The sequence below is a fragment of the Anomalospiza imberbis genome, chromosome 7 (assembly GCF_031753505.1).
Source record: "Anomalospiza imberbis isolate Cuckoo-Finch-1a 21T00152 chromosome 7, ASM3175350v1, whole genome shotgun sequence".
Taxonomy (NCBI): domain Eukaryota; kingdom Metazoa; phylum Chordata; class Aves; order Passeriformes; family Viduidae; genus Anomalospiza; species Anomalospiza imberbis.
In genome coordinates, this window is record NC_089687.1 from 19,519,573 (window position 1) to 19,533,659 (window position 14,087).

At 37.6% G+C, this 14,087-nt stretch overlaps 1 protein-coding gene across 6 annotated transcripts in view; it reads right to left on the reverse strand.

Moving 5' to 3' along the window:
• LRP2 (LDL receptor related protein 2) overlaps positions 1 to 14,087 on the reverse strand; it is a 116,182-nt gene that overhangs the window by 53,976 nt on the left and 48,119 nt on the right. For 3 of the 6 annotated variants that reach the window (XM_068195792.1, XM_068195791.1, XM_068195790.1), the window contains exons 23-32: positions 12,701 to 12,940; positions 11,953 to 12,072; positions 11,481 to 11,597; positions 9,961 to 10,338; positions 8,851 to 9,099; positions 6,403 to 6,614; positions 5,753 to 5,937; positions 4,660 to 4,888; positions 3,359 to 3,536; positions 1,268 to 1,396 (exon numbers count right to left, since the gene is read on the reverse strand). In XM_068195792.1, the coding sequence (XP_068051893.1) occupies positions 1,268 to 1,396; positions 3,359 to 3,536; positions 4,660 to 4,888; positions 5,753 to 5,937; positions 6,403 to 6,614; positions 8,851 to 9,099; positions 9,961 to 10,338; positions 11,481 to 11,597; positions 11,953 to 12,072; positions 12,701 to 12,940 (2,037 nt within the window). Of the gene's footprint in view, positions 1 to 1,267; positions 1,397 to 3,358; positions 3,537 to 4,659; positions 4,889 to 5,752; positions 5,938 to 6,402; positions 6,615 to 8,850; positions 9,105 to 9,445; positions 9,461 to 9,950; positions 10,339 to 11,480; positions 11,598 to 11,952; positions 12,073 to 12,700; positions 12,941 to 14,087 lie in introns of all 6 variants that reach the window. The other 3 variants (XM_068195789.1, XM_068195788.1, XM_068195793.1) reach the window with 2 other exon arrangements.

Here is a 14,087-nt window from a genome sequence, read left to right on the forward strand (position 1 = left end):
AATTAAATTTCAGTTATTTATTTCTTCAGTTATTTGAAGCCTCCAACATAGAGAGGCACCAAAGCAACTTCATATCTGTACAACTGATGGAAAAATTAATAATGAATGCTTCATCTGACAAAAGCAATGTGGTCAAATTTCTAGTCACATATTGCTTACAACTAATTTGAATTGTTGTGGCTTCTTTTTAAATTAACTGGCTATATGACTTTTAAAAATTGCTGAGATCTGTGGACTATCCAAAGATAATTCAGTGGTACTTTGTGATACGAAGTTTTGTTTGCAAAGGTTAGTTCTGTTACAGCTGCATCACATGTAATCACATCTAATTTTAGACTGTGTTTCTAGATCATTTGACAAACTACTTTTTTACACGGGGGACGGAAAAAGCTGAAGATGAGAAATTTTGATCTGAATTTCAAAATGCATTAGTTCAGATAGGCTGAAGGGAGTATTAAGTAGCAGGAACAACATCTCACCTGATTAGAGGAAACCAAAATATTGTGAATTACTTCTTTGCAAAATACAGGCTGAGAAAGAATGTGATAGTCACTTCAAACACATATAAAATAAAACCTACCAGTGCTAAAGGAGTACTACTCATGCAATTTATTGTGAAAGATAAAGATAGCATCAGAAATGGGCATAAAATGATGAAAGACTTTATTTGAAGAGAAAACTAGGTTTCCAAATATTAAAATTGTGAGGTTCAGTGAATTTTAGGGGCAAGAACCCAAGTTAATCTAAAACTGGAGCTTGACTAGTGAAAGGCAACATATGATTCACAGTCAAGGACAACAAAGAAACAAACTTCAGTGACCAAGGAAGTCCTTTCCAGTCCTGCATCCTGACACTCTTACAGTTACAACCCCTGTTTCCAAGCTGAATACTTACAACGAACACAACGACCTGCCACAGTATGTTTTTATTTTTAACTGATACTAAGCTCCTTTGATTTGTATTTCAACAGCCAAACATTCCATGTGGTGAGAAATTTTAAAGTGTGGCTTCTTTAAAGTGCTTATAAGAAAACTAATTTCACCCATTTTCCCCAAATGAAGAATCTGAATCGCCCATTCAGTTCTTTCCCAAACCTATCGCCAAACCTTTAGGCCAAGTATATTCCATGTGTCCTAAATGAAGTCTGTCTGGAGTGGCCCAAACTGATTTAATGAGCAGCAGCCCACAGGAGTATGCATTTCACCTGGGAGAGGGATGGATTTGACAATATCAGGTCTTTTTTATCATCTCATCAATACTTCCCTACCTCTCATGCAGTTCCTGTTATCAGGAGAAAGGATCCATCCTGAAGGGCAAGCACAGGAAAAAAAAAGTGGTCCAGATGAAGAAAGTAAGCAGAGGTGGCTACAGGGGGATGATGCACAGGAATTAATACCTGAAAATAAGAAAGGAACTATTAGCAGCTATAACAGTATAAGCAACTAGAGAGAACATTCTCTCTCATTGCTACTGACATTAACCCAGAACTAAGACAGTTCTGCTATTTCTTGTGGTTTCTTTAAAATTAAAATAATGAAATTATTTCTAAGAACCACAAGCAATACAATATATTTGTGACAGGATAGAATTTTCCATGGAAAACCAGTACATTATCATAGTGATTTTTGCAATTTTTATACATCACAAAGTCTTTCAAACTCCATTTCAAACTTTTCTTAACTGCATGGGAAAACTTGTGGGATTTGCAGTCCTTGATTGTAATAACCCTTCTAGATGGGAGATTTAAATTATTTGCTAAAACGTCTTGGAGAAACTAAAGAGAAAATAGTTGCAATGTCTTACTCAAAGGTAGTGGGAATTCAATGCCAAATTTCTTAACTTACTTTGAAATTCTGAATCAAAAGTTGTAAAATGTAAAAAAAAGACACTGAAGATCTCTCCTGATTGCTATTATTACTATACACTAAAATTAAATCTAAACCACTTCCACAAACTTGCTGCTGAAGATTTTTCAGAATGAGTAATCTTTATATAAAAACAAAAATCAGATTTTGAGTACACCCTTAGCAATGGCAGCAGACCTTATTCTAAAAAACTTGGAAGTTCCAGGATTTTACACAATTGTTACCAATATAAAAACTAACAAGAACTGAAAACGAATTAACATGACAATTAAATAATGGCATAAACTCAGAACTCAAACTATAAGAAAATTGCTCATGTCATCAGTATAAAAAAATCCAAACTCTGGTTAGTGTAAGACCTAATGGTTTACAAAATAGGAGAGTGGATGACTGTTTTATTACTGCATCTGGAATTTCAATCAGCATGTAATTATTTCTTCAACATCAGTATGTTTTGCTATTCTGCAAGTACTCTGTTGCCTCCTTTTTTGCCCAGCCACATAAAGTACAATAGAATAACTGAGAATTAAAAATTATAAAATGTACTAAATGCAATGAAGAAAAAGAAAACATTCTTCAGGGATAGAAATTTTTTTAAACCTTGGGTTGTTAAAATAAAACCTCTCAAACCATAATTATGATTACTCAATTAATGCTATGCCCTGCTAACTGAATAATTTACAGTGAGAAGAGGTGACTTTAGTTCTGAACATGTCTGAGGAAGACTTTGTTCCAAAACAAATCCAGCACTGAAAGTACGAGTGCCTAACTCAGATACTCAGGGAAGTCTCCACCTTCCCTGGCATGGGGTGTATTTTGAGGGAAAAAAAAAAAAGAAGTAGTATTTATTAGCTGGAAACACTTCATACACAACAAATATAACTAAAGCTGAAAGATAATATTCATATCAACACGCTCCCCACTCAAGTCATGCCATGAAATAACAAAAAAGTCTGATATGAAAGATCTCTACCTAACAGAAATCATTTAGGCGTTTTTTAGTCTTTAAGCTGCAAGAGACCACTTGCACAAGATCTCAGAGAGAATATTTCATGCAATTAAGGATATTATTTATTGTTTCATTGACTAAAATAATGTAGAAGTACTTTCAGAGAAGGTTGATGACAGTAATCTTTTCAAAAAAATTATTACTGCAAAAGAAATTGAATCTAGTATGCCACACAGAGAATTTTTAAAATTTAAAATGCTTTCCAAAAATGCTTCAATTGTAAAAACATTCAGAACAAAGTGCAAGAAAATAGCATAAACTACCTCCTTATTATTCTTTTTGGCTAGTCATCATCCTGAAATGCTGCCTAGGTGGTTGCTTTCCTTAACACCAGATTGAACAGTTGAAAGTCAATAGCATGAATTATTTGTTTTAACCCAATCCATTTGCTGAAAAGACTTGGTGTTCCAATGCATGACACAGTGTTGGTGTTCCAACTGCATGCTTATTTCTGCAATTACCAAAGTTGTTTTGATGAACTTACCGTTAGGCTGCTTTACAGGATGGACTGCCACAAGACCCAACGGCTGGTGAATGTTATAAATCATAACTGTCTGGTTTCCTCCATGCCATTTATTGGCCCGAATTACTCGATTAGTGTAGCGGTCACTCCAGTACACAAAATCTTCAAAGACAGTTAGACCATGTGGATGCTGCAATATCTAAAAAGGCAAGGTTGATTACCAATTTACTTCTGGAAATTTGCAGATGTCAAGTTAGCAGTGAAGTAATAACAGAGGTGAGCATAATTTTTAAATAAATAAATAATGAAGCAACTGTGTCTCAAAAGACATTTTTCAGAAAAAAAACGAAATATCATCTATTGTCTAAAAACAATACATTAATAATGAGGAATTTTATTTTTTTTTAAGCTGGAATGCTATATAGACCCTGTGAGATGAAGAGAATGAGGAATTAACAAAGCAGTCTAACTACTTTGGGCAGAACCTCCAGATAAAGAGCCAACTGTACATATTCAAAAGCACAAGAGGAAATGTCTAGTGAGAATTATGGACCTGTCAAGAACCTGCATCCTTGATAAGCTCCCCTAAAATTTACCAGAGGATCAAAGAAGGTGACTTATCTAGATTTCAGATAACCAGGAGTGGAAAGATTGCCTTGGCTCCTATATCACACTAATTGTCCCTCCAGCCAAAAGTAAAAGCCTCAAGAGTCAATTACTGAAAACATTCACATGGTTATTGATACCAGTTTCTGTATGCCAGCTGAACATCTGCACTATTTGTTGGTACAAGGACAGTGCTACAAGCTGCCAGCTTGTACCAAGTTTTTGGTACCTCCAATTAATCTACTTTACTGGGAGATGGACTGTAAGAGGGATGGTCTTGATGGAGTTGCTGCACAAAACAAGTCATAGCACAAAAGTCTTCACTGCTGTCAAGAATAGTAGCAATAATCACTCACAAAAGACCAGGAAAAGTTTCTCCAGGCTTTCTCTACTATATTTGCCTACAGATAATGCACCACCTAGTAGCAGCAGTGTCAGATGTCACCTTCAGATTTCATAGATGCAGACAGAACAGATGAGAATGCTATAAAGCACCAAGTCTACAGCTCCAGACTCTGCTGGAGATCTCCTGAGAGACTGAATAGGATATGCAATTTCTTTTTTTTCCAGCAGCAAGAAGCAGAAAAAATACTTCACATCTGCTTCACTCAATAATTTTGAAGAAAAATACACCAAAGTCTATGACAAGGATAATATATTTTTAAGTACTATCAGCAGGGATACAGGAAAAGAATGGTTCCTTATTAATGGCTTACCAGATCACTTGCAACCACCTGTCGTCTGTTGTTTCCATTGTAATCACAGAAGTCAATATAATCAAGGTAAGCATCAGCAAAATAGAGAAGTTTATTTGGATAATCAATGGAAAGTCCATTGGGCCAATAGATTTTATTATTGATAATCACTGTGCGCATTTTGCCATCCATGCTGGCTTTTTCAATTCGAGGGTTTTGGCCCCAGTCCGTCCAGAACATTACATGAGCACTGAAAAAAGTAACTCATGGTTAGCAATCTGGGAAAAACCTAGCTGCCTATTAAGAAACATTACATTAAGAGTCATTAGCCAAAAAATAGAAGCAATCTTTCTATGAACAGTCCTACACAATGATACTGAAATAATTTATTTTAGTAACATGCTTACTGAAGTAATTTCAGTTATAGAAATTATTTTAATACTTCTACTGCTGTTTCTATTTGTCAATAATAGCAGCATATAGAAGCTACTGGTGTCACTGGTTTTAATTTTGATTATAATCTCATTCTCCGGATGCAACATAGTAATTTAATACAGGCTTATACTCTAACAGGTATGCATTGATAACGTTAACAGCACAGAAACTGGCAGTAAACAGAGTTCAAGGCATTGAAAACCTCAAAAAAAGAGTAAAATTATGTACATGAACAGTTCAAATCATCACATTAACTCTATATTACTTGCTGTCTGAAATGGGAAAGTGCTTTTGTGATAACAATACCATCTATACAATTATTTCAGACTTGGAACTATGAAGGTAGGCATATGACATGAAATCACATAAAGTTTGTGGTATACCACCAACTGAAGTGATATATCATAATTTTGAATTAATACTTCTTAACTCAGAAGCAAATGTAGAAAAAAATTTTGCAGGTAAAAAGCCATCTTGTTACACTGAAACAGAGCAACGTATCACAAGTAATTTTTTCAAGATTTGAAATATTAATCAGCTCTGCAAACACACTAAATTGTTTTAAGTTGTCTCTTCCACTTATCATTTACAATTCCAATACAATTTGGGCATGTCTCAAATTTTAATAGTTACATCATAAAATAAGCATCTTAATAAAAAATAACTTGAAAAATCTTACTCAGTTCTGGGATCTAACACTAGTCCTCTTGGGTTTGTTATATTTTCACTGATCAGCACAGTCCTGTGGCTCCCATCCATTCTGGAGACTTCAATCGTTTCCAGAACAAAGTCTGTCCAGTAAAGATTACGACCCACCCAATCTACCGCTATACTTTCAGTCACAGTGACACCACTGTCAAACACCTGTTCAATAACAAAAAAAGCAGGGGGGGTGGGAGGGGGGAAAGATTGTATTAAATTTTACCCCTTGCATTTCTATAGATATGGAAAATTATGAATCAAGTTTTCAATATCTTCTAGGTCTATTATGCAGAATTAATCACGGTGTACATACTCAAAATGATGGCAAAGCATAAACCCAAACACTCCTACTGACTTCGCAAGTCTATTGAAGAAGTTCAAATTTACTAATAGGAAAACCAGTTCATATTTTGATGTCTAAAAAAGGGCTTCTTGAAAGCATTCAGTTTTCTTTTTCAAACAGCTATATGAAATGTTAGCTTAGCATCTACAAAGTTGTTTCACTTTGTCTCTGTTATCTCTCTTCCTACTATATTTGGATTTCCCTGTTCTCCTTTGTTAACTGAAGATGCAGCATCTTCATTTTCTCTCCATAAAAGACAAGAAAACTTCCTCAGCAAAACTTACTATTTTTCGGTCAGTCCCATTTTGGTAAGAACTCCAAATTTTATCCTGTGTTGTATCAGACCAAAAGATACGATCTGTGATTGAATCAAAATCAATAGCCACAATATTTGTCCCATCCCGAACCAGAGAATAAATACTGTGTGACTGAGAAGTGATGTTATCCACAACAATTTGGTTACGACTTGCCACCAGCAAAAGAAGATTCCCAGATTCTGTCAGAAGAATAGAAATTAAAATAAACCAATGAGCTATTCAACAGTAACTGGGAGAAAAAACCACTGAGTAATTTAGCATGACTTTATAGCATCAAAACTGTAGTATCTAGACATACATATTGAAAGGACAAATTCAAATCAATTGTCAGGCCATGATATAGTAGCATATCCAGTCTGTCCATCCTGACTTTTAAATCTACCTTGGCTTTTCTCCATAACTCTTTTTACAGATTTCCCTTCCAGGCTCCTGTCTGGACCTTGGGTCCTATTCCCCCCTGTCTAACCAGTTTGCTGCTGACATCCAACACTCATTCCTCCATAAACCTCTTTCATCTCCCACCCCTGATTCAACTCCCAAAGTTTTTGGTACCTCCAATTAATCTACTCAGCCTGGTCTCCCTCCGCTGTAACCCACCTTCTCTTTTTCCCCCCTTTGGACCATGTGGGAACAAGGGAGAAGAAACAGATTACAGGAAAGCATAGGTTGCTGTAATTAGGTTGCACAGATGAGATGCTGAAAAGCTACTGAAGAGTAGCAACCATAAAGACAGCAAAGTACAAGAAACTCCCTATTAATAACAGCCAAGCTTTTGTGCAGTGAAAATGCAAGTGTCTTCCACAACCTGGAAATCTGTAGAGACAAATTCCACTGGGTTTATGGCTCCTCTGCCCTGTCAGTGCACTACAAAAGAGACAGAGAACAACTGGCATCTAGGCTGTATCAGTGATGTTTGCTCCTTATAAATGAGCAAAGTACAGCATAGCCACCAGGTTAGTCTTACGAAAGGCTGGGATTTAAATGCTTTGTGGGCATTGATCCTTCGTGAGGATTGATACTTTAAATACTTCGTGAGCATTATGAACAGTTAATTTTGGCCTATGGCTTAGAAGCCTCTGTCATTGCTTTTCTTCAAAACATTATTTTTGACCTTTGCAGGCTAAAAATAACAGTGTTCTTTTAAATATACTATTTCAATTAAATATTCGTTTCTAATTAACCCTACAGGTGACAGTTTTAATTCTCAAGGTCATCTGATGAACAGCTCCAAAGGGCTGTTTACATCGACTTTTTTAAAAGAGAAAAATACCATAATAGCAAAGTGTTGGGGGTCAGGATTTTTCCTTTAGTTGCTTTCTCTCAGGAAATTTTCTCCTATTTGTTGCTAAGAGACAACAACGACCGGTACTTAAGAGAGATAAAGGCTATAGCCAAGGAGAAGGGGGATAGTGCAGCTGGCTGCCCTATCGAGCTGAGGGGCATTCTCTCGGGAAGGCCGGCAATACCAGGAGATTTTGGCTGGGAGTGAGGGGCTGGGCTGGCCTCTTCTTGCTCTTGCAGTCACATCGGAGGACGGTCGGTCGAGCTGTTGCCACTGCCGCCGCCCAGCCCTGTACTGCTTCTTCCTTACTGTGGGTGAGCCTCTGCTTTTAAGAGCAGCTGTTGGACTGGCACCTTATTAACACTCTACCTTACCAAAAAGGACCCTCACCATCCACCCTGAGTGCCTCAGGGGAAAACCCGGGACCCCGAGCCGCCTCAAAGGAGCATCTCCAGGCTGCACGGAGCCGGGCTGCCGCTTTTCTGCCGCTGCTCCGGGTTTTCGCTACACACTAAGCCCGCATCCTCGCCTGCCGGGAAACCCCTGTGGCTCCTGCTACAGCTGTGGAGTTTCTGATACATTTCGTTTGCTACTCTGCCGTTCCAGCCGCCGCTCCGAGGCTGCCGCCGCAGCCCCTTTCCCCACCCAGCCCGCCGCCATGGCCCCGTGAGGGGGACGCGGCCGAGCTCGCGCCACAGCGCCCCCTGCCGGCGCAGGGCAACCATCGCACCCGCCCTGGCGGGCCGGCGCCAGCAGCGCCCCTGCCGGCCGTGACCGGAACCGCACCAGAGGGGGAGCGCCGGCAGCCGAGCGAAGGCGGCCCCTGGGCTGCTGGTTCGGGTCCGGTCCGTTCGGTTCCGTGCTGCTGCCATTGCTGTTGATTGGTTGTCTTGTTATACATATCTACATGTGTACATATATTAGTAAAGAACTGTTATTCCTTTTCCCATATCTTTGCCTGAAAGCCCATTAATTTCAAAGTAATAACAATTCCGAGGGAAGAGGGTCATATTTTCCATTCCAAGGGAGGTTCCCGCCTTCCTTGGCAGACACCTGTCTTTCAAACTACGACACAAAGCTGGACAGTTTTCAGGCACTGCTGTCATTCTTAGACTGACATCAATGTTTCTCACCTGCTGCTTTACAAGTCCTCCCATTGGCTTCTAGAATGTATCCTTCATCACAATAACACCTAAAAGATCCTCTCTCATTGTAACAGTGCTGACTACAAAAGCCTGGAGGGTCACATTCGTTAATATCTTCACAGGTCTTGGAGTCATTTGCAAGCTGGTATCCAACAGGACAGGTACACTGAGCTCCAAAAGGTCCTTGAATACATTCATGAGTGCAGCCAGCGTTATTGTCAGAGCAGCTTTCCTGATCTGAAGTTGGGTTGGGGAAAGAGATAAGCAAATAGTCAACAAATGCTTCCAATGATAAATTTAAGTCTTTTCAATTGCATTATTAGCCAAAGACTGCTACTAAAATGACTGCAGAATCATCAGTTATGCAGTGTGAGAATGGACTGTGGTCCTTGTATATGCAAAATACAAGATACACAGCGCACATTAAGGCAGGTAACAACATCACATGTACTGAATCCCATTAAATGAATGCGAAACAGAAGGCTAACTTTTTCAAAAATAGCTAGAAATATATGAAAATTTACTTTACCACTCCAATCCTAAAGCTGTATAAATAATAATTTAAAATAGTTTATAATCATACCTGGCTGGGGTTCATCTGAGAATGTGCATTGATTACAGAGAAGAAGGAGGAAAGAAGGAGAGAAAAAGATTATGTTTAAATCAATTCATAATCAACATAAATACAAATTCTGGCTACACATTAACTTCTTGATTTTAATCATGATTCTTGAAGTTAAAAATTTAAAAGAGAATATTAAGGACTGAATCACATTTCATCTGAATATAAAGCATATTATGCTTTAGTGAATGTGTCCAGGAACACAAATTCCCATGTAGTTATATAAAAATCTAAAATCAGTGAAAGTCACACTGGAATTCAGAGGACAAGACTGGACATAGCATATGAATTCCTCAGTCATCATTGTAGTCTCTTTTCACTGAAAGCAAGTTCCACTTAAAAATTTGACCTCAAATTACATTGTGGTTACATTGCTGCCAGAAGCATTGCGACATTAAATAGAACATGCTGAATATTCCATTTCTTTCTGAAGACATGACACATAGTCCACAGTAGATACTTGAAGAGTAACTTACTGCACAATGGGGATTCATCAGCTCCATTAGGACAATCAGCAGAATTGTCACATACTTTGCTGAGATTCACACAGATACTGTGACCTGGACACTGCCACTGCCAGCTGGGGCAGCGGAAAGGTTGAGTTGGACAATCTCTCTCATCGCTCATGTCCCTGCAGTCGTTATCACCATCACAGATCCACGCTCGATACACACAGTTGCCATTATCACAGCGGAAAAGCGACGGAGGACATGTTCTGGCAGGACACCTATGATGTTCATCTGAGCCATCTGCACAATCAACGTGGCCATCACATTCCCAGTTATCAGGAACACAACTGCCATCTGATTGACACTGGAATTCATTCTGGTGGCACATCCCTGGTGGTCTTGTAGCTAGAACAGTGACATTCAACAGTTAGAAGCTGTTTCAATTTTAGACAGAGAAGCAAAACCACTATGTTCAGTTCATCTCTTATAAAACTAGTTATAGTGCTATTAAGAAGTGTATTGCTTTCAGATCAGGCCATAGAATCACAGTCAGTCAATCTATATGACATTTCAAAATGTGGCTAATTTAACTCCTACTTTATAATGTGGTCAACGAGGCAATTCAACTATTGTTATACTTTGAGCAAACACATATTTATACCTATGTACCTATCCAAAGCTACAGAAAATCAAGTTTCTCTTTCACCACCCTGTGTTGTAACATTTTAACTAATTTAAGTGTAAAAAATTACTCAAAAAACAGTTTCAATCTAACTCTCATGAATACCAAGTTTTTCAGATTAATAGACTTTATTTTACTTTAAAATCTTGAAACTGAAATGCCAAGTAAAACAAAATGTTATAGCCAAAAGGAATGCAAACTCTCCTCTTTGCTTGGACCAACTACTATTGCCAGCATAATCTGCTTAGTCTACTCCAAAATGATTAGAGGGATGAAGCACCTCTCCTACAAGAAAACACTTAAAGAATTGATATTGTTCAGCCTGGAAAAGAGTAAGCTTGGGGGTGACCTAATTGTGGCCTTTCTTACAGGCTCCCTTCAGATACTGAAAGATGAGGAGAAAATTTTTACAAGGGCATGTAGTTACAGGACAAAGAGGAATGGCTTCAAACTGAAAGAAAACAGGTTTAGATTAGATATTAGGAATAAATTCTTTACTGTGAGGATGGTGAGGCACTGGAACAGGTTTTCCAGAGAAGCTGTGGATGTCATATCCCTGGAAGTGTTCAAGACCAGGTGGGATGGGCCTTTGAGCAACCTGGTCTAGTGAAAGGTGTCTCTACACAAGGCAGGGGGATTGAAATTACATGATCTTTAAGGTTCCTTCCAACCCAAGCCATTCTATGATTCTATGATATTCTTGCGCTGTGTTTGAAATTCCTGCTCAGGAAAATGATGTAAAGACATGTTTCCCTGAAAAGAATATTAAGATTTCAAGGACAGTATTTGACATAGCAGATTAAAGGAAATTTCCAGAAGCATCACTTAATAACTGAAGCCTTTCTTTCAGCTTCAATATACTTACGGCAATCAGCCTCATCTGAGTGATCGTTACAGTCAAAAACACCATCACACTGGTAGTAGGTGCTGATACACTGGTCTCCACTTAGACATTTAAACTCTGTGGCGCTGCAGTTATATACTACAAAATTTAAAAATATTGAATGTTATTTATTTCTTTTACAGAGCTAGACTGCATCAGATTTTCCCCACAGGTGCTTATGTCTGCTTTGGTATCAATTCCACTGAAGACCATAATTTCCCTGAGACACAGAAAATGCAGTGACTTTGTAATTCACAGAAAACAGAGGAAACAGATTTCAGCCCTCCACAAGCAGCCCAGAGATCAAAAGCACCACAAACAGGATTAATTTATGGATAGGTTTATTGAGCATTCTGCTGTCTTGAAGCTGGTAATATGAGATCACCAAAGACTCCTTTGGGGGCAAGTGTGAGGAAACAATAAAGAGGCATTCAACAAAGAAAGTTACACTTACTGCAGTCATGCTCATCAGCACCATCTATACAATCTTTGTCTCCGTCGCAGACATAGAATGGGTCAATACAGCGATGGTCTGGACACTGGAATTGCCTGGGCTCACAAGTGCCTGTGAAAGCTATTAAGAATGACAATGAATACAAATGTGTTTCTTTCCTCTCTTTTGAAATCAGCATATTGCTGAGAAAGTAGAAAAACATTATCCCTAGCTTGCAGCATATAATACAGCAACTAGCAATCATATAAATTATAAGCACTAATAAATTAATATCAGTTAATTTTTCATTTATATGTAGGCTTGGAAAATAAATAAAAGATTCCACATAGTGATAAATAACTCAAAAGAAAGTATATGAAAAAGCTACTATCTTACTTCTGGTAAAAACTTCCAGCCTAGGTTAGCTGACTACACCATTAGCCATCAGTGACATCACTTATGAAGTAGGTGTTTAGAACATCTCAGTTTTAACTGCTTTTTGCTAATTACAGTGGATGGCATTATGCAGCACCATGATTATGATTATCACATTTGCCCCTTTTTATTTTTTTTAATTATTTCTCTGCATTCTACTTAGCCCTGGATCTTCAAATTAGACAAGTTTTCCATACCTTAAGGACCACAAAATATCAGTCTAAATTAGATACTAGCCCTTTTTTCCCAATTTCATTTATCATCCTTATACCAACAGATATGTCTATGAAGATATGCACAGTTGACTATAAAAACAGATAACCATGATACTCACTGCAGTTTTTTTCATCTGAGCCATCACCACAGTCATTATCAGTATCACATAGCCAGATTCTTGGAATACATCTTCTATTATCACAGGTGAAATGGGTTGCAGGGCATGAAGAGGGTCCTTGTGTAGGACAATGCAATTCATCACTGCCATCAAAACAGTCATTATGTTTATCACAATGCCAGCGACCCGGAATACACTGTCCACTGGCACAGGTAAAAGCTGAAGAAGCACAAGTATTGTCTGAATAATAAAAAAAAAAAAGTCTTTATAAAGATCTCCAAATCTTGCCTTTTCTGCAACAGTTATCAGTACATTCATTACACTTACAGAATGCCAAAAATATGCATCAAATTCTGAAGTGCACATTGCTTAGAAATAAAATGTCTGTTATGCAACATGCTGCAGAACTGAACAGAATACTTACAAACTTTTTTAAGCTGCAAGAAACAATAAAAATTACACAGTTAAGCACTCCACAACAATCTAAACAAGAAAAGTAACTTCTAGTAAACATTTGCTCTGTACTTTTCCCCAAAAGATATTCTAGTTATTCTAAAATGGCCTATTAGTAAGAAACAGTTTATACCTCAGTCATACTAGTTAGTCCTGTGCATTAGGGAGCACATTTTACTACTGTGTCCTATTTTCTTGTTCATGATTTAAAGGAATTAACTCTGAAGAAGCACCAGATATGTCATAAAAGCCTCTTTGATATCTCCAGTATCCTATCCTCTCTTCAATGCCTTCTCAACTGTGATTATCTCACTCTTCTCTCAATTTACTTGAATAACAAAATATTTTTTGTGAGACATCTTACTGTAAAACCAGGAAATGAAACACTGTGCTTTTAATTTACTTAACCATTAAAATCCAGATGTAACAAATGGATCAGCATTGCTCAAATATTATGACAAAAAAATCTTTTATTCTGACGTTAAGTGAAATAAAAGGTGCTGCTTTAATCTTAGAGGAAGGTTAGGCAATGCATATGGTTTTGTTATATTTCTTATAGTGCCATTTTATAAGTGTCCTTATCTTTACTAAGATGGCTTGGTCCTCTCCATGCATCCAAATTAGGCAAGCTATTGATATTCCAATATTTTTCAAAATTTACCAAAAAAAAAGAATAAAGACAACATTTTTCTTTAGAAAATTAATTTTTGTTTCTCCGCAAACTGAATTTTGAGAATAGCGAGATATTAATATTTTCATGCATTGTTTAGGTGGCTGGTACTGAATCCTGTATTCCTATGATATAATTTCCAAAGTAACTAATTATATTCCAAGTAATTTCCAAAGTAACTAACTTCCCAGGAAGATTTCAGGATTTATTCACAGATGCAGCCCTAAAAAATTGGAGTTTATTCCCATGAGGCCATATTGACTC